The sequence below is a fragment of the Sarcophilus harrisii genome, chromosome 3 (assembly GCF_902635505.1).
Source record: "Sarcophilus harrisii chromosome 3, mSarHar1.11, whole genome shotgun sequence".
Classification (NCBI taxonomy): domain Eukaryota; kingdom Metazoa; phylum Chordata; class Mammalia; order Dasyuromorphia; family Dasyuridae; genus Sarcophilus; species Sarcophilus harrisii.
This window is the reverse complement of record NC_045428.1, coordinates 582,768,206-582,790,709: the sequence shown is the minus strand read 5'-3', so window position 1 is coordinate 582,790,709 and position 22,504 is coordinate 582,768,206. Positions and strand designations below refer to the sequence as shown.

Below are 22,504 nucleotides of genomic sequence, written 5' to 3'. Positions count from 1 at the left end.
GGTTCACCCAGAGGCACCCAGCCAGGAGGGGTCAGAGGCACACCTTGTCCCCCAAACCTGCAGCAATGTCAGGGGTCCTGGGTTCAAGCCTAGCATTTAAAGTGTGCACTTAAGGCCAGTGTCAGAGCTGGAAGGGATCATAAAGGCAGTCAAGCCCAACCCCCTCATTTTACTAAAGCATTAACTGGCTCTGGTCAGTGGGATGTCATTCAGTCTCTTCACTTAGTTTGCTCCTCTGTAAATTGGGATAATGACATAAAAAGGCAGGAACTGGCTTTATATCTGTATTCCCAATCTTAGCCAACTGCTTGGCACACAGTAAGTGCCTAATAAATGCTTGTTGACATGTTGACTTGAAACTTCACAGAGGTTGTTGGGAAGAAAACATTGAATGAAAGAACGCATGTTTTTACATTGGAGGACCTGGGTCCTCCTCTAAATCCTCTCGACATATACTACCTGGGTGACCCTTGGAAAAGTCACTCCTCCTTCCAAAGGCCTCAGTTTATTCAACTGTACAATGGAGGTAAGGGTGGAGTAGATGGTCGCTGAGGTCTGATGGAGACCAGCTCTTGGATCTTACCATGTGAGTGTATTCTTTATTATTGAAACCTGAAATCTTCCTGTCAGCAGACTTCTTATGGGTCCGGATGATTCAGGTCATTCCTTCCGATCGAGAACCCCTCTTTCCATTCCTTAGGAAGCAGCCTTTGAGAGATTTCCCCTGCTTTGCCAGACTGGAGACGGGAACTCCACAGCCTGACCTGTTTGTAGCCCCATCGGAGCTCTCTCTCCAGCCTGTTAGACCATGGACAGAGTGGCCTCTATGACCTTGAAGGACCTTGGGGACATTGCAAGGGACAACCTCCCTGAGTTCAAAACCAGCCTCAGCCCCCGACACTTAACTAGCTGAGTCACTTAACTCCACTGCCTTAACAACCACAACGAAGAAAAGTGAGATAATAGAATGAATACAAAAGTGTGCCAGGATCCTATAAAAATAGCGTGAGGAATCCCAATACACTGATTAGTAGAGAGAGCTAAGGAAAAGAAAGGGAGTGGGGGCAGGGGTGACAGGATTAACTCTTCAGGGAGAGAAGGGAGGGGATTGTGGGAGGGGAAAGACCGGAGCTGTGGGCAGAAAGGATGGGAGCATGTAGGATTAGGAACCCAACATTTTCGCAGAAAGAATTTTAATCCCCGGAGGACAGGGACCACTTGGTTTTTGTCTCCTGTCTTATAGTGCCTGGCCCACAGAAGGTGATTAATAAGTGCTTGTTCCATGGTTAAAACAAAACCAGCCTCAGAGAGAAGGTAGAACTACCGAATAGTGATTTTGTTCTGCTTTTTTTTCTTTGTCAAAAAGAATCTCTTTTGAACTAGAAAGCTCATTAAAAAAAGTACTAATTGGGGAATTAATACCGATCTCCCCCTCAAAAAAAAAAAAATAAAATAAAGCGATAGTCACCTGGACAAATTCAAGTCACCTGGCCCAGGTGAATGCCCTCCTCAGGTACTGAAAGAATGAGTGGAGATGATAATTGAACCACTGTCGTGATAAGATGATAAATAGCAGAAATAATTCAGAATTTGTAAAGGACAACCGTTGTGTTGAATTCCAAAAACCTCAAAAGGAAAGCATTTCTATACTGGACCGGGAAATTTGGTTTGAGCTCCTAGAATTTGGAAGTGTAGAACTGCTTAATGAACTCCTGAGAAAGGAAGTCATGATCCCAGAGAGCCAGCGCTGGTCTCCCAATGGAACACGAGTCCCGTCGGACCATATTCCTTTTTTTGTGTTCACCTCGATTTCCAGCAAAGTGTTCAATACGATCCTCACAGAAAATCTGGAGAAAAGTGAGCTGGACGACAGATCATAGATTCCCTCCTGGCGGGTGGAATGCCTTGACTCAAAGAGTAATCACTGATGATGGAAAGGAAGTTTCCAGGGAAGTGCCCCAGGGATCTGGGATCAATCCAAGTTTGTCTAACATGATTATCAGTGACTAAAGGTAAAGGATCACAGCTCTACAACTGAAAGGAATTTCAAAGGTCAAGTAGTTCATCCCCTTTGTTTTCCATATTTCGAAGCTCAGGACTAAGGAGATCAATGTGTGATGAATGGCAGACTTGGGGTTTGAACCCAGAACCACATTTTGGGAAGGATGTTGGGGAGCTAGAAAATGATTAGGGAGCTGTGGGTACAATCACATTGGTGAAGGGACTGGAGTTTATGCCGTATGAGGGAAGGAAATGGTCCTAGCAAGGGGGATGTAATAGTATTTGAAGAACTAAAACCGTATTTGATCCCAGAGAACAGAACCAGGAACAAATGAAAGGAGATTGAAAGGAGGAAGATTTTGGTTTAGTGTTGGAAACCTTCCCAACGTTTAGATCTCTCCCAGAGTGAAATGGGCAGTCCAAGGGAAACATGGATTCCCCTTCACTTTAGATCTAAAATATGGGTGACCGCTTGTCCACTATATGTTAGTAGAACTCTTCCATTTCGGGTTGGGATTGTTGTAGTTTGATGATATGCTCTGTGGGTCTTGACGTCAACAGGATGATTCAAATCTCTCCTGGGATACTGGCTGTTTGACCTCTGTTATATAACCTCTGTCTGCCCTCAGATAAAGTGGGGGTGGCAGTAGCCCCCTACCTCACGGCTTGTTGGGAGGACCTAATGAGAAGATGCTTTGCCAAGCTTAAAGTGCACAAAAATGCGCGCTGTTAATGTGGGCAGCTAGTATCAACAGGCAATCAAGATGGCGAGTGCTGGGCCTGAAATCATGAAGAACCAAGTTCAAATTTAGCTTCAGTCACTTGCTAGCTGTGTGATCCTGGACGAGGTGATTGCCTCTGTCGGCTTCAATTTCCCCATCTGTAAAATAGTGATGAATAATAGTAAGATAATAATAATATATTATAGAATAACAAATATTATATAATAATAATATTATATATATTATATAGCAATAATAATATATAATAATAAATATATATTATATAATAATAATACTAATAAGAGAATATAATAAAATATATAATGTATAATAACAAGGGTTGTTATAAAGTTGTTATAAAGTTCAAATGAGATACTTGTAAAATACTTGGCACAGTGCTGGACATAATACAGGTGCTGTAGGAATATTTGTTATTGTAATTATAATGATTTTTATTATAGTTGGTTGATGAAATGGTAGCTGCTCATACTTTGTGTTACAGCAGAGGCTGGGTGATTTGTTCAGACTAAGGAAGTGGCCACAGTCAGTTCTGGGGCCCTGCCCCGCCTGTCTTGTACCTTTTCCCATCTCTGAGTCAGTGCATTCGCTGTTCCCCCTGCCTGATAGGCCATCCTTCCTTATCTCTACCTGCTTTCCTTTCAGAGCCCAGCCCAGAAGTCCCCGTTTACACAAAGCCTTTCTGGGTCTCCCCAACAGTTTGTGTCAGTGCCCCATAGTTACCTCATTTTGATTTAGTGTATTTGGGGTGTCTGTTGCCCCATTCCACTCAAACAGAACATAAGGTCATTAAAGACAAAGACTGTTTCATTTTGTGTGTAGTTAGCCAGTGGTGAGCACATAGTAGGTCCTTAATAAACATTAAGCACCTATTGTGTGCCAGTTTGTGGGTGAGGTCTGAGAAGCTGGCTGCTGAGGGCCTTTCTGTCCGGACCTGGAGCCAAGCTGAGCTCCTGCTTGGGGCAGCGAGAGCTCCCTGGACTCCTTGCTTGGGGTTACGGCTGAGTGGGTCCCTCGGGCCCAGAGCATCCTTGAGGGGGGCCCTCCTTCACTCTGGGGTCGGGACCCAGCTGGGCGGGGCGGCCGGCTGCCTGCCTGAGGCTGGTGGGGCGTGCCAGGCCCCACCTCTGGGCAGAGCCGCTTTGGACCGGAACAGTCGCTCACCAAACAGGTTCCCGTTGGGGCTTCTCTGACCATGGAGCAAATGTAGGCCGCCTTAGGGAGGGGCATGGTAACCTGAACAGCCCCAGCCCTTCCTTGGGGCAGCCGTTTATGGGGCAGGAGCAGGAAGCCTCCATAAAGCTGGTCCGAGCGTGGAAGGGGATCTGGGAGGAGCGGGCCAGCGGGGCAAAGTGCCCACCAGGAAACGGGAGGCAGGTGCCCGGGTGAAAGGCTGAGGGAGCAAGGAGCCGTTCAATGCTGGTGGAAATCTTGGCTCAGCTTGCTGTTTGGGGGGGAGTGCCCGAGCCGGGAAGGTGCTGGACACTGAGTCAGCCGAGAGCTCAGGTGCAATTCCACCCGTGGCCCTTCCCGGCTGAGTGCTCTGGCCAAGTAGTTAAACTTAAGCCTTGCTTTTCCTTGTCTGTAAAATGGGCTAATAATAATAATAATAAATAAAACTGCTGTGCCCTCCTCCCCAGGGTAGTTGTATTATTGCTGCATCCTAATTATATGGGATGTGTTTATAACCTCATTAAAACATCATTATTTAGTGTGTAAATATTTGTGGTTATACAGGATGTTCCCCGAGTCTTGGGGCCTTTTAGGTTCCAGTGCCATCTTCGCAAATAAGCTGAGAGCCTGCAAGGTTAGACCAGGGGACGCCCGCGGTAGCATGTAATTAATGATCCTGAATCATCGTATTTAGATAAAGCAGCCTGAAACCCAAGCCTAGGGGAGGCTTGTGGGTCACGTTTATTCTAATTGCCTGTTGTCAGACAGTATCTGTTCTCATTCTTGTAATGGGCACATCCTGGATGATCAAGCTCCGACAGTACCCCAGCTCCCCCCGGCCAAAATAGCCTTCGCTTCCCTCACCCCCTTTCCAGCTCTGATTCACGGGGCACCCCCTTCCTTCCATACTGAGTGTTAACACCCCATCTTCTACAGGAAGCCTTCTCTGATCCTGACTTCCAAACTACTCTTTATTCCTGCTGCATAGATTATATTCCTATTTATTGTCCCTCTCCCCCTCATTCTTTGTACTTTAATTCCTAGCATTTCTGGTATACAGTAAGTGCTCAATAAGTGTTTGTTGATTAACTGGTGTTAGGGATGCGATCCCAAGACCTTCCTTTTGGAATATGGAGCTTGTGTGTGGAATATCAGTATTTCTATAGGTCATCTGTGTGAAAGGCAGGACTTGAATCTGAGGACAAGTTTTACAATATCATTATTATTACCATTATTATATATTATTATTTCATCAAAATCACTGAATTTGGGGGTGCAGGAAAGGTTCAGGTGTGAATTCTGCCACTTCCTGGATGTGTGACATTGCCCTTTTTGTATGTTTTCTTGTTTTAAAATGATGTTAAGCCCGTTGAAAACTGGGATTATTTCTTTAATTATAATTTAAATTTTTTCCTTTTTTTTTTTTTTTTTTTTGTTTTTGGTCTTTTCATCCCCAGCATCTTACACCTAGTCAATGCCTGTTAAATGAATGTTCTGTTTTATCTTCTCTAAAATGGGGATAACCAAAGTTTTGCCATTACATGAAGGAATTGTTGCAAGAAAGGAGTTAAGGAAATTTTAGAGATTTCTGGCTGAAGAGGGAGCAAAGAGGTCATCATTAAGGCTGTGCCCCCCAGAAGAAGTTGACCCTCGGGGAAGGACTTCCCCAGGCTCACACGAGGGTCCTGGAGCCCAGTCTGAGGCTGCCATGTGGCAGTTTGGGACAGTCTCTCATCAGTGGGTATTTCTGGCCCAGTTTTGGCTTCTAAACAGAGAGATGTGTGTGTGCAGCAGCTTGGAGCCTGGGGCCTCTCAGGGAAAATAACAGGCATGAATGGTGGGCACTGTCTCACAATACCAAAGGTCTGTCCTCTCCAGCAGCTGTCATCAGAGGGTCCAAGCTGGGAAGGACCCCAGAGACCATGTGTAGACCTAATCAGCACAGTGGGAAACTCCCTGGAGACACTGGCACCAGGATTCAAGGGATTTCTCTCCCTTTTGAAACTTTGTTGGGAGGGGAAAGTGTTTCATTTTTTACTTAGTGTAACACTCCGGACACATGTAAGTAACTATCGTTGGTGGATTGATTTTGTGTTTCTATTGCTTGCACACAGTAGGCCATTAATAAATACTTGCTGATTATTTAATTGGACTCAACCTGAATTTGAATCCCAGGCTTTGCTGTTTATTTAGCCTGTGAGACTCTTGTAGACAGTAGGTGGTTAATAAATATTTGCTGGTTATTTAATTGGACTGAACTCGAATTTGAATCCTAAGCTTTGCTGTTCATTGCCTGTGGGACTCTTGTACTCAGTAGACAGTTAATAAATGCTTGCTGCTTATTTAATTGGACTCAACCAAAATTTGAATCCCAGGCTTTATAGCTTATTCCTGTGGGACTCTTGCATACAGTAGGCAGTTAATAAATGCATGCTACTTATTTAGTTGGACTCAACCTAAATTTGGATCCCCTGGGGTCCCATCTTCTCCAGGTGGGTTCCCGGGACTTGGGGTGGCTCTGAGCACTCTTGTTTTATAGATCTAAGTATCCAAGACCCAGAAAGAGGAAGCTGGGGGGCAGTCAGCATGTGGTGGGCTTCCCCATCTTTCAGGGAGGGGGGTCTTCCTTCTCGGGTTGGCTGAGTCCCGTTATGAGACCCGAGGGTCTCGGCGTTCCCTTCCAAAACTGACACTCGGGACTTCTGGGAGTCTGTGGGAGAATCAGTGTGCACGTCTGCATATTAATGTCATGCACAATAAAACAGGTGTGTGTGACTCCATGTGTTTAGTTAAATCAGCATAGGAAGTAACATGTATAATAACATATCAAGGGAACTAATGTGGATGTCTTGGAGGAGGGTTGGGGGGGGGGAGATGTTCCTGTAGGAGGTAGAGCCTGACCCTTAATGGAGAGTGGGGACGGAGGGAGGGGGAGAGAAGCCACACCCAGACCTCAGGACGCCCTGACCTTGTCCTACTTTGTCCTACCTGAGCCGTAAATCTTGGGACTCGTCCTTTCACTTTTGGTCTCCCTTGTGGCCCAGCACTGCCCGGGTGGGAGGCAGGGGGGGCCGAGGCATTGGCGAGGGGAGGGTGCCAGGGGTGGGCATGTTTCGATGGTCCCGGCAGGCAGCCCGTGGGGGTCCCAGCTTGGGGAGGGGGTGCTGCCAAATGGGCTGAGTCATCAAAAGACCTATCTTATCTGGGTGTGACCCTTGATCTGAGGAGGATCCATCCATTCAAAGTCCTCTCTTCCTTGTGAAGACTTGGATGAGCTCTTTGATGAGATGGAGCCAGAGAAGGGTCAGGATTAGGGAATGGCAGAGTTCAGAGGGGAGACAGGTGGATCAGAGCTACTGCCTCTGTTTACCCATCCCTGCCTCCTTACCTCCTCTGTCCAATGAAGCTTTTAACCTGGAGGGTCTCTTAGGACTCTGCAGCCCCCTGACCCCTCTCCACACATTGCCACCGTTGGGAAGGGTGGCCCAATAATTATGTAATGATATGAGTGAGACGCTGGGGAGAAGGTTGGGATAAGGGAAGGCAGGGTGGGGGCAGTGGGGGGCACCCCCTGAGCACCCCCCGGGCCGGGCTCTCACGTGTCGCCTCTGCCCGCAGGGCCCGCCGCGCTGGAAGCGCCATGTCTCAGCGGCACTCAGACGGCTCCCTGGATGACAAGTCCTTCCTGCTGGAGTACCGCTTTCACTCCGAGCTGCGCCTCGACCAGGATGGGAACCCGGCTCCCGGGCTGCCGGGGCCCCGGGGCTCCCTCAGGTCCCTGGAGAACGCCGCCTTCCAGGAGGACCGCCCGCCGGGCGAGCCCCACCACGTCATCCTGAGCACGGAGAGCCCCGCCGCGCTCAAGGTGGGCACCCAGCAGCTGATCCCCAAGGGCCTGGCCGTGTCCTCCAAGGCAAAGACGCCCGCCCGCCACCAGAGCTTCGCGCTGTCCATGCTGAGCAAGGAGGCCGCCCGCAGGGACCCCAAGCGGCTGTCGGCCCCCAGCTTCTCCCTGGACGACCTCGAGCTGGGGATGACGTCCGAGGGGGCCCTGAAGAGGAATCTCCGCAACCAGTCCTACCGTGCGGCCATGAAGGGCTTCGGGAGCCCCGGCGAGCACAGGCCCAAGCCCGTCACCAGCCTCAAACCTTTGGCCGAGGACGCAGGCCAGGGGCGGGCCCGGAGCCCAGCCAGGAACAAGGTAGGGGCCGGGCCGGGCGTGGGGGCTCGGGGCTTGCCCAGCACAGGCTGGGAGCAGTAGCAGTAACGGGAGCAGCCCCCCGCGGGACCCACCTGCTGATCCCGTTAGATAGGTGAGGGTGTTCTCCCTGTGCCCCAGGGGAGAAAGTGGAGGCAGGGAGGCCCACTTGTCCAGAGCCGGGAGGAGGAGTAATCCCAATAACAACGGCTGATGATTTTAGGGCCCTGTCAGCTTTGCACAAGCTCTTCCCGTGTTATCTTAGCTGTTCCTTACAATTACCTTTGTGTGCCCACTTTTCAGATGAGGGAACCGAGACAGACAGGGGCTAAAGGCCTTGCACACTTGCCAGTGAGTGTCCTTCTCTTCCTCCTCCCTCTTCTTTCTTTCTTTCTCTCTCTCCCTCCCTCCTCTTTCTTCCCTCCCTTTTTCCCTCCCTTTTTCTTTCCCTCCCTCTCTCTTTCCCACCCTCTCTCTCTGTCTTTCTCCCTCCTTTCTCTCTCTCTCTGTGTCTCTTTCTCTTTCTCCCTCCTTTTCTCCCTCTTTCTCTGTCTCTGTCTCTTTCCCTCTCCCCTTCCTCCTCTTTCTTACTTCTTCCTTTTTTCTCTTTCTGTCTCTTTCTCCCCCCTTTTGTCTCTATGTCTCTGTCTCTTTCCCTTTTCCCCTCCCTTCCTCTCTGTCTTTCTCCCTTCTTTTCTTTCTCTGTCTGTCTCTTTCTCCCCCCTTTTGTTTGTCTATGTCTCTGTCTCTTTCCCTCTCCTCTCCCTCCCTTCTCCTTCTTGGGCCCCTGATTATTAGGAAACTTTGTTTTCATCTGAAAAGGCAGAGGGTGACTTACCCCAAAGTCCCAGTTAGTGGGCAGGAGAACGGTGGGGCAAGGCTGGTGCTGTCTCCTCCCAGGCTGCCGTGTTTGAGTCACGTTCCACCCTTTCCCCTCCAGCCGAGATTATTGCCCCTTCATTCTGTCAGCGTCTTGTTTGAACAAAACTATTTGCATGTTGTCTCCCTCCTAGACTGGAAACTCCTTGAGGGCAGGGTCTGGTTATTTTTTTATTATCATTTTTTATTTTTATTTTCTATTTTTCCTCAGTTGCTTAGCCCAATGCTTGGCACTCAGCACTTAATACAAGTCTCTTAGGCTGATTACCTCCAAGCTACCCTGTCCATATCTTATTCATACATAGTTGTTTGCATATTGATTCCCCCAGATTACCATTAGATGGTGAACTCCTTGATGACAAAGAGTGTTTTTAACTTTGTATTCACAAAGCTTAAGGACACAGTAGGTGTTTAATAAATGATAGTTGCTTGACTGACTGATTGACATTAGACCATCTCTGAGATCTTAAAGCCTTATGATTCCTGTGACTTCACCAGACTGCAAAGCTTCCTGGGAAAATGTTATTTGTGTATTTATGTATATTTTGTATGTTTGTCTTTTTTTTCTTCCCTTTTTTCTGTTTTCCCCTTTATTTTTTTCTTTCCTGGCTGCACTTTTCTACAACAGGCATATTTATATTTAAATATACACATGTTTTTCTAGGGATCTTGATAATCTGTGATAACTCACAGGAATCAAAAGATTTTAAGACCTGAGAGATGATCTAATTCAGTCAATTAGTCAGTCAGCTAATTTATTAAGTAACTACTATGTGCTTAAGCACTGGAGATAGCAAAAAAAAAAAAAAAATTAAAATTTTAAGTAGGAATGCTGTTAAGGAAAAACCTTGTGCAAAAGTACATCCGTCCATCGTACAACTCTTCTACTATTTAGACCCCTAGAATTTTGGGGGCCTGAAGGAGGTAGAGCAATTACCCAAAAATCACACACCCAGTGTGTGTCAGAAGCCTGACTTGAACTCTGCATCTTCCCAGTTCGGAGGCCAGATCTGCCAATCTGCCTCCTTTTCATTCATAAATAGGTCATATCCTGGAGTTGATTTAAGAGCTAGTATTGAGTTCAACTCTCTCATTTTACAAATGAAAAAAAACAAATTCTGAGCAGTTACTCATATTTACTGAGCACCTACTATGTGCCGGGCACAATTGGGCAGAGGGGAGGCAAATACAAAGAATGTCAAGCAGGGACAGTATTTAAATAAATGGAGATTATTTTCTAATGGTACAAAATATCTGTAGCTGGACACAGCATAAATATAAAGGGAATAAATAGCAGTACATTCAGGGTAGTTCCATGCAAGGCAGCTTGGGAGGGATGAGCAGTTCTGGGTTGAGGAGGGGAATCACCCAGTCAGATCTGGGCTTAATTAAGAAAAATCATTGGAACACAAGGTTTTGCCAGAGTGAATGTTGAAAACTATATATTTTGAAAATAAAAAAAAATTTTTTTTTTTTTTTTAAATTGGCTGTGGTACAGAGGGTGGACTTGAAACCATTGAGGAGACTTAGAATAATGGAGACTCAGAGAAAGGAAGGCCGGGTGCCGCTGGACTTCAGAACAGGAGGCCCCGTTGCACCTGGGCCGACTCCCAGCCCCGGCCCTGTTCTGAAAGGTGAAGGACAAAACCAGCCAGAAGGGAAGGAGGGCGGGAACTCTGTGGGGGAAAAGGAGCAGGATGCTTTTATTTAAGCCCTTCTTTCTGCTTGCTTGACAAATTGAAAGTTGAACTTTAATGGGAATAGGCAGGGAGCTGGACTGTCCCCATTTGTTTGTTTCTCTTTGAGGTCCTGGGCCCAGAAGCCGCCCTGAGCCGTGTGGCTAATCGGATTAGCTCTGGTGAGGAAGTGGAGGGCTTTGCTGGCCTGGCCGGCGGATCCCTGCCGGACGGGCCCATTCTCGGCTTTCTATCAGTCCCCCGAAAGGGCTCTTAGCATAGCAGGGAAAAAAGGGGTATTTAGCTCCCCCTGCGCCTGGGGGAGATGGAGGCCGGGGGGGTCATGAGCCAAGTGGGCTTCCCTAGTCCAGGGATGTTGAGAGGGGCTGCCAGGCTGAGGGGCAAACCCCTCCAGGTCGCAGGGTGACGGAGGAGGAGGGGCTGCTTCCTGAGGCGCAGGGGGCAGCTTCGTAGAAGGCACTGGAAAGTCAGATGAAATAAAGAGCATTTAGAAATTGTGCTTGTTTTAAAGCTAAGGCAAAAAGGGAGCCACCCAGGACTGGAGCATCACTGCTTGGGAATTAAATTAGCTCCAGAAAAGCCAAATGTGGGGATGAGCAGGAGCCAGCAGCTGGGTATGAGCGGGGATGGGGCCCTCCTTGGTTCGGTTCCAGACTTGATTTTCTGATAATCCACTCAAACCGGCAGCAGATGGGCCCGCAGAAACTAAGAATTTCAGACGCCTCACATGGAAGTGATTACGGCCGCTGCTCTGCAGGGCCAGAGTGCGGGGGAGAGGTCAGAGCAGGGAGCAGTTAACCCTGTGGCTTTCGGTCCCCACCCAGCTTACCTTGTAGGTCAGCCTGACGCCCCTGTCCCCGGGGGCTTCTTACCACGACCTGCTTTCTGTAAAATTCCCCCCTTGAAAGTTCCAGGGTACAATGTCTATAATAGCAATACATAATAGATTATAATAACAAAATAACAATCTACTATTTTAAATAGTAATATATAATAATTATTTGTAATAACAATGTATTACAGCATCTACTATTTTAAATAGCAATATATAATAATCCATAACGTGTGATAAACGTGTGTAATGATAATAGCATTTCTGCAGTACCTACTATGTGCTGTACACTGTGATAAGCATTTTACAAATATTATGTCATTTGATCCTTCCAGCAGCCCTGGGAGGCAAGTGATTAATCTGTAATAACGTATGATAACAGTAATAATTACAGCCTTTCTGTAGCACCTACTATGTGCTGTACACGGTGATAAGCACTTTACAAATATCATGTCATGTGATCCCTACGGCGGCCCTGGGAGGCAGGTGATTATTATACACATTTTACAGCTGACAAGGCTGAGGGACTCCCAGGGTCTCAGGCCAGGAAGCCTCTGAGGCTGTTGGACTCGGGCCTCCCTGACTCCACCGGGCTCGCCCGCGAGGCCCCTGGTACACACCAGGATGAGTTTTGCTGGATCCGAGGACATCCCGACGTTCCTTTTCCCAGCGGGGAGGATGGGGGCCTTTGCTGAGGGAGGCCCCCAGCCCAGCACTTAGGCAGTCAGTAGGCTCGCTTCCCTCTGGGCGCTTCCCTCTGGGCCCTGGGGCTCCTTCTGTCAGCACCAAGGACGTGCTTGCCCCGGGAGGTTTGTGGTCCGGCCTGTTCTGACGAATCCCTGCTGGGCCCTTTCCCAGAACGGGAAGCGCAGGTGCTCCCTGAGACGGGCCGGCGGCTGTGGGAGGGGAGGGTCACTGGGGAAGGCAGCCAGAGCATGGGCCCAGGGGCGGCCGGCCGGGCTGCGGAGGCAGGGGCTGCCCTGCCCTCCCGCGGCTTCCATTCCGCCCCGGGGGTTGGATCCCAGCATTCCGGAGGGAGCCCAACAGCTCGCTCACCGAGGCCTGGGAGAGGCCACGGCCACTCTGAGGGAGAGGCCGGGGGTCCAGAAGAGAGCCCGCCGGCCTCTTCGGGCTCCCCTGCGGAGATGCCCACGGGGGCTGGGACCGGCGGCCATGGGAGGCCTGCACCCGCCCTTCTCCCTGTGGTCCCGGCCTCGGGACCCCAAGGCCGGGCCCCCCAAGAAGGGCCGGAAGGAAGCCCGGCCCAGCCGCCTCCTGCTAACACGTGGCCTTTCTGTCTTTCTGTCCTTGTTGCAGAGGACCCTCGGGAGGAAGCGCACTCAGCAGGGCTCCTTCAAGGACGGTGAGTGTGCCCCAGCACCTTCCCTGGGGGAGATGGCGGCCATTGGGCCTCTGTGTGGGGAAGGGGACTCTGTGTGTGAGGGGCCAGCCGCCAGGCCTGGGGGAGCTCTGTGTGGGTGGGGAGGGTATGTCAGCCAGGCTTTGGGGGGGGCTCTGCAGCTGGGGAGGGGGCACCTCTGCCCAGGCCCCCCAGGCCAGACAGCAGGTAAAGGGAAGAGAAAGAAGGAAAGAATACTCCCTATCTCCAAGAAGGCATTTGCACTTCCCACAGAATGTCTCTGGGCTCCCTCAGTCCCCCAGCAAGGTCCTGGGCAACTATTGATTCCATTGTGGGGGATGAAAACCCATTTCTCTAAAGGAGGGGTGTCCAAATGATCCTCTTTAAAGTAGAAGGCTGGGAGAATGAGCTCGCTTATGCTCCATATCTCTGTCTCTCTCTGGGTCTCTTTCACTTTCTCCTCGTTTCCCTCTTTCCCTCTCGTCCTCTCTCTATCCCTTCCTTCCTTCCCTTCTCCTTCTTCTTCCTTCCCTTTCTTCTTTCTTTCCTTTTTTTCTTCCTCCCTCTCTCTCTTCCTCCTTCCTTCCTTCACCCCTTCTCCCTACTCTTCTCCCTCCCTTTTTTTTTTCTTCCTCCTTCCTTCCTTTCTTCACCCCCTTCTCCCCACTCTTCTCCCTCCCCCCTTCTTTTTTTTCTTCCTTCCTTCCTTCCTTCCTTCCTTCCTTCCTTCCTTCCTTCCCTCCCTCCCTCCTCCTCATCCTCTCACATGTGTGGCTATTTCTGTAGCATCTTGGAGCTCGGCCCCTGGAGACATGATGCCTCAAAGTATGATTAATTAGAGTGCTTTAAGCTTCACAGTAGAAGGAGCCCTGGCTTTGGACTTCTACAGACTCAAGCCGAGCTAGATGACTTGTCCTGAGCCTCCCAGAGATTATTCTGTAGAGGGAGCCAGGATTCGAACCCACACGGCCTAGCTCCAGAACCGGCTCTTTCTTAAGGAACGTATTGAGTCCCGCCTCTGTTTGCACTTGGGACCAAATGCAATAATGGATGGAAAGGGCTTTGTAGGCCTAAGAGCATTATTATCCCCTGTTGTCTTCCTGCCCCCATTTCCTGAAGAAGAAAATGGGAGGATGAGAAGGTAAAGCAGCATTGGCCAGGGTTACACTGGGAGTCAGTTTCAGATGCGGGATTTCAATCCAGTTCTTCCTGATTTCAAGTCTAGCCCTCTCTCGATCAACAAACATTAGGCTCCTACTGTGTGCTAGCCTTTCCCCCCAGAAATCACTCAGTCAACAAACATTAGGCCCCTACTGTGTGCTACCCTTTCCTCCAGGAATCAATCACTGTCCACAAACATTAAGCCCCTACTATGTGCAGTCATTTCCTCCCAGGAATTAATTACCCAGTCAACAAATGTTAAGCCCCTATTTTGTGGGAGGTGCTGAGAACATCATAACAAAAGTGAGACATTCCGTCTCTTTTTGTGTTTGTGCAGTGTGTCTTCGTATGTGTACTTATTATCTCCCCGGATAGAACATAAGCTGCCTTGAGGGTCAGAATTGTTTGATCTCTGTAATGTTTGTACCTCCTGTGTCTGGCACCGTGTCCAGCCCTCAGGAGACTGGAGTATTTGTTGAATGGAGCAGCTTGCCTTTCCTTGGGGGACTGTTTCTCCTGCCACTGCCAGAAAGACTCAGGACTGAGGAGGGAGGGACTTTCCCACTGCTGGGGGCGGCCAGAATTTCGGAAAAAAGAAACATTCTGAGGAAGAATTATTTATAGGCCTTTGGATGTTTGCAAAATGCTTTCCGAATTTTCTCTCAGGGGCTTTACAACCCCTGGGGAAGGGCGGTGGGGGTCCCTGACTCAGAAGGGTCTGGTCACTGGCTGAGAGCCCCAGGATGGCCCCGGCTATGGCTGCTGCTGCCCCCGGCAGGCCCTGTGCTTCTGGCCTGCCTTGTGTGGATTGAAGAATGTAGCCTGCAATTAGAGAGTACTTGAAAGACTGGCTTGGGGAGGGGGCCTTCTTTGGCAGGGGACATTCCAGGGCTCTGGAGGAACTGGGGGGGCCTGTGGGTAATGGTCACCCCCCTCCCCAGACCCTATTCTCTGTGCCATCATCTCCCCTTCTCTGGGGGCTGTGATCACCAGCCAGGACCCCAGTCCCCAAAGTGTCACATTCTACACTGGGATGCTATTCTCTGAAGCTTCTGACGTACCAGCCGGGCCCCACGTAGCCATGGGAGACGGCCCGTTCTGGGGGACTCTCCGCCGCCTCTCTGTTTCAGGGTCTCTGTGGGGTCCCAGGGAAGGCTCCCCATCCCCGGGGGTCTCGGTAGGAGGTGCTGCCTCAGACATCTCCTCGGAGTCCGTGTATCAGCTTGTGACTCGCCTTCTCTCCCCAGATCCGAGGCTCTACCAGGAAATCAGGGAAAGGGGCCTGAACACCAGCCACGAGTCGGACGATGATCAGCTGGAGGGCTGCTCGAGCCCCGAGGGCCCTCGGAAAGCGGACGCCACAATCGTGGTGAAGAATTACCGGCCTGCCCAAGTCACCTGGAGCCAGCTGCCTGAGGTAGGTGCTCCGGGACCCTGAGTCCCTTCCTGCCCATCTTCTCAGGCCTGGGCTCTCCATCTCTGTCCTAGTTTGAGATTTTTCTTCATTGTTGTTTTCCATTCATTTAATTTACTTTTTAAAAAAATTTTAAAATTATTTTTTGATATTAATTATTGTATATGGTAAATTGTTAATTTACCAGTTAGCAAACATTCAGTTTTTTTGCTCCCACCCACCCACTGGTTAAAAAACAAACAAAAACAAATTTTCTTATCCCATAAGCACAGTTAAGCCAAACAGTCCCACATTGTTCATTTTCAGAAATGTATTTTTTATTCTGTCTATCACCTTTATGGCTTGTCAGTCCTTCCAACTATGGCTGGTCATTTCAGTGTTCGTAAGATCAATTAGTCAGCATTTATTAAATACCTACTGTCTACCAGGCACTGGGGTAAACTCATGGGGATACAAAGACAGGCAAAAGGCGATCCTTTGAGGAGCTTCCAGTCTAGTGGGAAAGCAAACAAGCTTTAGACAGGATAAATAGGAGAATGAGAATAGGAGGGAAAAGGGAATACAACTTTATTATATTAAAAATGTTTATTTTTAAATCATTGATGTTACAGTATAAATTATTCTTCTGATTCTGCACGTTTATTCAAGTCTCCCCATATCTCAAATCTGTTTTCTCATCTCTTCCAGTACATACATAGGCCATAGTTTTTTTAGCCATTCCCAACTGATGGCACTCCCTCAGTTTCTAGCTCTTCATCTTCCTTCAAAGAGAGGCTATAAATATTTCTGTACATCTGGAATCTCTTCTCCTCTTTATTTCTCTTCTTTATTATATCTCTTCTCCTCTTTATTATATCCTCTTCTTTGGTATAGTCTAAAAGCAGTATGGCTGAGTCAAAGGACACGGACTTATTAGTCATTTCTGTGCATCATTTCAGCTTGCTTGCAGGAATGATCATACTCAGTCATGGTTCAGCCAGTAAGGAATCAATGTGCTTGTTTTGCCAACATGGATCATTTCTCTTTTTGATTATCTTTGCCAACCTCAGAACTATATTAATATCATTTTTCTCATATAACTATAGATAGCCTGGATTTTTTTTTCCCATGAAAACCAGCTGTTCATATGTATGGGCCAGTTATCAATTGAGAAATGACTCTTATTCCTATAAATCTAAATTAGTACCTTATATGTCTTAGAATAGAGTTTTACCAGAGACAAATATTCTTTCTCCCCACAAATTTCCCTTCTAATCTTAGCTGAATTGGCTTTGTGCAAAAATGTATAAATTTTGTGTAATTAAAGTTTAAAGTTGCTTATTTATCTTGTGTGATCCTCTCACTTTATTTGATTGTGGACTCTTCCCTTATCCACAGATCTGACAAGTTATTTCTTCCTTGTTCCACTAGTTTATGTTGTGACCTTTTATCTCAAGTCATAGATCCTTTTGGAGTTTTATGTATGAAGTATTGGTTTAGCTCTGTTGTTGTTCAAGGGTCAGTCATTCATTTCTGTCCAATTATTCATGATTTTATGAACCATAACCAGGTCTTCCTGTCCTCCACTCTCCCAAAGCCTGGGCATGCTCATGTTCGCTGCTTCCACACCACCATCCATCCATTTCATCTCTGCTGTTCCCTTTTCCTTTCGCCTTCAATCTTTCCCAACATCAGGGTCTTTTCCGATGAGTCCCGTCTTCTCATTATGTGGCCAAATTTTAAAATAAATATGTATTTATTCCTGCTTCTGTTTCATTATTTGACCTGCTAGTGAGTAGCCTGAATTAATTTCTTTTGAATAATGAATGATCTGGTCTTCTTGCTGTTCAAGGGACTTTCAAAAATCTTCTCCACCATCACAGTTCCAACACATTGATTCTGTAGTTCTCAGCTTTCCTTATGCTCCAACTCTCACAGCCATACATTGCTAATGAAAAAAGCACAGCTTTGACCAGCTGGACTTTGCCAGCAAAGTCATGTCTCTGCTTTTTAGGATGCTGTCCAGATTGACTATAGCTTTCCTTCCGAGGGGCAAACATCTTTATAATTTTTGTCTTATTGCTTATTCATTTTCCCATCATTTAAAAAAAAATCTAATACTAAGTCTTTACCCCAGTAGTTGGTGAGTTTATCGAACACTAGATTTCTAGCATCATTTGCTTCTGGATATTGTGTCCCTATTCTGCTCTACTTATCTGTCTCTCAGTTTTTTAGCCAATACTAAATTGTTTTGAGAATTACTGCTATGTCATACAGTCCAAGATCAAGCACTGCTAAGATCCTATTCTTTCTCATTTTTATTTTTATTTTTAACTATTTCCCTTGAGATTTTTGACCTTTTGCAATTTTATATGAATTTCAATGTTATTTCTTCAAATGTTATTAAGTAATTCTTTGGTTCTTTGATTGGCTTGAGACTAAGTAAATTATTTTATGTAGTATTGTCATTTTTATTCTATTGACATCCTACCCATGAATAATTATTATTTCTCTAGTTATTTGGCTCTGTCTTCATTTCTATAAATAGCACCTTATAATTGTACTTGTGTAATTCTTGTGTGTGTCTTAGTGGTTAAACTCCCAAGTATTTTATACATTCCATTTTAAATGGAATTTCTCAAACTTTCCTGCAGGGTTTTGTGGGTATCATAAAGAAATGCTGATGATTTATTTGGGTTTATTATACATCTTACAACTTTGCTCAAGTTATTATTTCAGTTACTTTTGACTAGATTCTCTAGAGATCTTTAAGTAAACCCTCATCTCACCTGCAAAAATTGGGGATAATTTGGTTTCTTCCTTGTGTCTAATTATCTCTTCTGTTTCTTTTTCTTATTACAATAGTTACTATTTATAGTATTGTCAAATAGAAGTGTTGACAGTGGATATCCTTATTTTATCCCTGACCTTAATGGAAAACATTGACGTTTACCCTGGCTCTTGGTTTTAGTAGTTTATCGTATTACGCAAAAGTCCATCCCCATGTTTTCCAGTTGTTGTTTTAATAGAAATGATGGTTGTATTTTACCAAGAACTCTTTCTGCATCTATCAATATCATCATGTGATTTTTTTTTTTTTTTGTAATTAATATGGTTAAATTTGTTTTCTTGTAAACCAACTGCGTTCCTGGTATCCAACTTGGTGATACATTGTCATAAGCTCTGCTGATATTTTATTTAAAATTACTTCATCAGTATTTAGGGGAGATATTGATCTATAGTTTTTGTTGTAGTTGTTTTTTGTTTTAACTCTTGTTGGTTTAGGCTCAAGACCATAATTGTGTCATAGAAGGAAACAGGTTTTGCTATTTTGACAAACAGCCTAATATTGCAATTAATTGGGGCGATGAATGTTAATGGCATTCACAGTCCCTGTTCTCGAGTAGCTTACAGTTTAATGGGGGAAACAGCATGTAATCAATGGGTACAAAGGAAAACTACAGAGAGGATGGTAGGAAGTAATGAAGAGAGGGAAGGGGTGGGAAGGACTTTCTGGGAAAGATGAGATTTTAGCTGTGCCCTAAAGCACAGCTGTGCCTAGCTGTGACCCCAGGGCCAGTCCCTAGCACTGGTTATGAGCCCTGAGACTTGAGTCTCTGGAGCTCCCGAGTGCCAAGGGACTGGGCAACCTGTTGCTCTCACCCCTAGCTGGCCCCCCTGCCCGCCCCCTCCCCTGCCACTTCACAGACAGGAAGCTGTGAATAAACACCCCGGGGCCCCAGAGGAGTTTCCCATACCATTACAGGAAGGCCACCCCCACCCACCCCGGCTTTCCCCAGCCCCCAAGGGCTGGGTGGGTGTGCCAGGGCACAAGCCAAGCTGAGGAGGCGGGCAGTCAGCTTCCAAGACGGGCTGCCGGCAGAGCGAGCACCTGGGTGGCAGCAGCTGAGCAGGGGGGTGATCCCTGGGCAGCTTTGTGTGTGCCCGTCAGCGATTGCCCAAGAGGCGCTGACTCAGCTGGCAGAGGCTTCCTCTGGAGGAAGGGGGTATCTGCTTTGTCCTGTCTTAACCCTCGGTTTCGCTCTCACACCTCCAGCTTCCCTCAGTCTGCAGCAGCAGAGGAGCAGAAGGGGCAGTGAGGAACAGGGCAGTCCCCTCCAGAGCTTCCTAGGTCTCACTGGAGACCTTCTCCACACCCTTCTCATCTTGATCTTTCTTTCCTTCCCTCTTTTTCTCCCCCTCATTTCCCCCTTTCTTCTTCCCTCCTTCCTTCTTTCCTTCCCCTTTTTTCTTCCCTCCTTGTTTCCCTTCTCCCTTTTCAGTGTTCCCTTCTCTTCTTCTCTCCTTTCTTCTTTCCTTTCCTTTTGTCTTTTTCCCTCCTTTCCTTTTTCCCCCTTTTCATTTTCCTCTTCTTCACTCCTTCTCCTTTCTCTTCTTCCTTTCTTCCCCTTTTCATTTTCCTTTCCCTTCTTCCCCCTTCTTTTCTTCTCTCCTTCACGCCTTCCTTCCTTCTCATTTCCCTTTTTTCCTTTTCCCTTTTTCTTTGCCTTCCTCTCTTCTCCTCCCTGGAGTGCAGTAAAAGGTCCGCTGAATAGTCAGAGGACAACCTCCAACACTGAGTCACTCAGTTGTCCAAGCCCCTCATTCTGAGGCACGGGGTTAGACTTTGCCATCTGTGCCCTCTCTGGATGCTATCTGATGCCAGAGGGAGGTAGGGAGGGCAGCGTGTCCGGGGTGGGCAGTGCCCCCAGGAGTGCATGCTGAGCAAGGAATGTGTGGCAGCAGGACTTTATGCACCCACAAGTGCTGGCTCAGCCGTTTGGGTCTGGGCAAGTGTCCCACCTGCAGCTGCAAGTGGGCGGGCCGGCTCAGGAATACCGTCCTGCCCCCTCAGGGGCCAGTGCCGGGCTGGCCCGGGCTTTGTTCTTGGCATCTGCCCCAGACTGAAGTTTGGGGAACCCCCTGGTGCGCACTCATGACCTGTGCCCATAAGTCACCCCTCCGCTCCCGTCCTCTTGGGAGGTTTGCAGCCTCCTGGACATGTGTGACTCCAGCACATGGCCCGAGTCTGTTCCCTTCTCTCCACTCGCAGGCCCTCGGCTCCTCCCCAGGCTCGGGCAGCGGCCTCCCCGTGGGTCATCCTGCCTCTCCAGCCTGTGAGGGACCCAGATGCCACCCCCTGGTGCCCACAAGAAGCGCCTACTGTGCGCAGCCCTGTGTTAGGTAGCAGAGACACAACGGCCTCAGGGAGGTGACGTCCATCAGGAGCTATTCGCAGGGAGCAGAATATAGTCAACTGTGGAGGCACTTTTAGGAGCATGGAGCCAGACTAACAACCGCACTTACTCAGTGCCTACTGTGAGGTAGGCGCCCAGGCAGAAGTGACAGAGTCCGACCTTGGGGAGCTCACGGTGTCTGATAGACCCAGATAAGGAAACAGGGTCGGATTTGTATTGGTGTGGATTGACTGGATTGGTGAAAAGCAGGGCGAGTCCCCTGAAGTGGGCACAGATGTTCAGATGTGGACTGTTTGAGGTCAGATTTCTATAAAATGGACTCATGGGCTTCATCCCAGGGGAAGTAATGCCGTCTCTTCAGGGAATTCATCATTCACATGGGTCTAGACCAAACTACAGCGTCATTTAAGGGAGGGATTGATAATGTTGGGAGATCAGGAAAGATGTGTTAGGGTTAATGTTAGTATTTATATATGAGAAAACCATAGATAATGGGGACATATATACATATATTTATGAGAAAAGTACTATATGGGCTGTCTTGAATGGAGATGGGAATTGTGAAAGGCAAGAGTGAGGATGGAGAGTGTGGGAAAACGATTATATATATGTATATGTGTGTGTGTATGTGTATATGTATGAAAACCTGTTTCCTGCCCCCAAAATTCCCTCTCCAAGCTCCGAACTTTAGCAAATCCCAGGCTCTCCATCCTCTCTTGGCTTTCACAATTCCCATCTCCATTCAAGATAGCCCATATAGTACTTTTCTCATAAATATATGTATATATGTCCCCATTATCTATGGTTTTCTCATATATATATAAATACTTTTCTCATATTTATATGTATGTGTGTGTGTATGTAAAATTTTGTTTTTCCAAAAATATACAAAGATAGTTTTTAGCACGAGGAAGCAGTTTTGTTAGAATGCCGCGTTTGTGAGGAAGACTATGGGAGCTCAGCTGGGAAAGGACGGTCAGTCCCGGTCCTGTCCCTGCCTCCGGCCCTGGGCCCGGTCCTGGCCTTTCCTCGGCCCCTGGGCTTGGTCCTGGTCCTGCCTCTGGCCCCTGCCTGGTCTTGGCTCTTCCTCGGCCCCCAGGCCCGGTCCTATCCTTTCCTGGGCCCCCAGGCCCAGTCCTGGCCTCCCGCAGAGTGGGGCTCATGCCCGTTGTGTGTCTGTTCCTCAGGTGGTGGAATCCGGGATCCTGGACCAGCTGTGCCCTGAAGAGCGAAAGCGGCAGGAGGTGAGGGCGGCCCTGCGGCTGCTTCCTGTGCCCCCCTCTCCTCCCCAGAGTGTTGCTTTCCCGCGGGACCGCTCTGTGCCTCCCCTTTGTGCGTTTGTCCAGAAGCGGGGAGGAGGGAACCAGACTCAGACTGGGGCTCAGGCTGCAGCTTTGGAAGCCGCCTCTGGTGCCTGAGATTCAGCTTTATTAATAACATGGAGTCAAGTAACAGGACGTAGTGAATGAAAGGGGGCTCGGGGCCATTGGAGGCCATTTAACTCCTGCTGGACCTCAGGTCTTCCCTGAGATCTGGCTGCCGAGCCCCGAGGGGCTGCGGTCTGTCTCAGCAGAGGGTGTCTCCCAGCTGGGTTCCCTCTGCCGAGCTCTCCCTTAGTGGCCGAGCCTCCGTGCTCTCCTCTGCCACCCTTGTCCTCTGGAAAGAGGGAAGAGAAAGGCTGATGCTCACCCTCAACGTCAGCTCCCATTTATGGGTCCCTTAAGGTCTGCAGGTCCCTCTGCCGTCATTACCTCATTTCCTCTTCGCAACAACCTGGGAAGGAGATGCTGTGATAATGACCATGCTACAGATGAGGAAACTGAGGCAGGAGGTGGTTACACGGCCAGCAACTACCCAAGGCTTCCCGACTGC

At 48.1% G+C, this 22,504-nt stretch overlaps 1 protein-coding gene and 1 long non-coding RNA gene across 2 annotated transcripts in view; one reads left to right on the top strand and one right to left on the bottom strand.

Moving 5' to 3' along the window:
- The window catches only part of ARHGEF16 (Rho guanine nucleotide exchange factor 16), a 54,118-nt gene that overhangs the window by 6,448 nt on the left and 25,166 nt on the right, over window positions 1–22,504 (top strand). The window contains exons 2-5 of the mRNA XM_031961566.1: window positions 7,533–8,115; window positions 12,838–12,883; window positions 15,289–15,458; window positions 21,820–21,876. Of these exons, the coding sequence (XP_031817426.1) occupies window positions 7,555–8,115; window positions 12,838–12,883; window positions 15,289–15,458; window positions 21,820–21,876 (834 nt within the window). The 5' untranslated portion in view covers window positions 7,533–7,554. The remainder of the gene's footprint in view (window positions 1–7,532; window positions 8,116–12,837; window positions 12,884–15,288; window positions 15,459–21,819; window positions 21,877–22,504) is intronic.
- Window positions 10,423–12,684, bottom strand: LOC116422860. Its single transcript, XR_004233396.1, has 3 exons — window positions 12,141–12,684; window positions 11,518–11,612; window positions 10,423–11,147 (listed from the first exon to the last, which is right to left on the bottom strand). It is a non-coding gene; the product is annotated as an uncharacterized LOC116422860 (long non-coding RNA).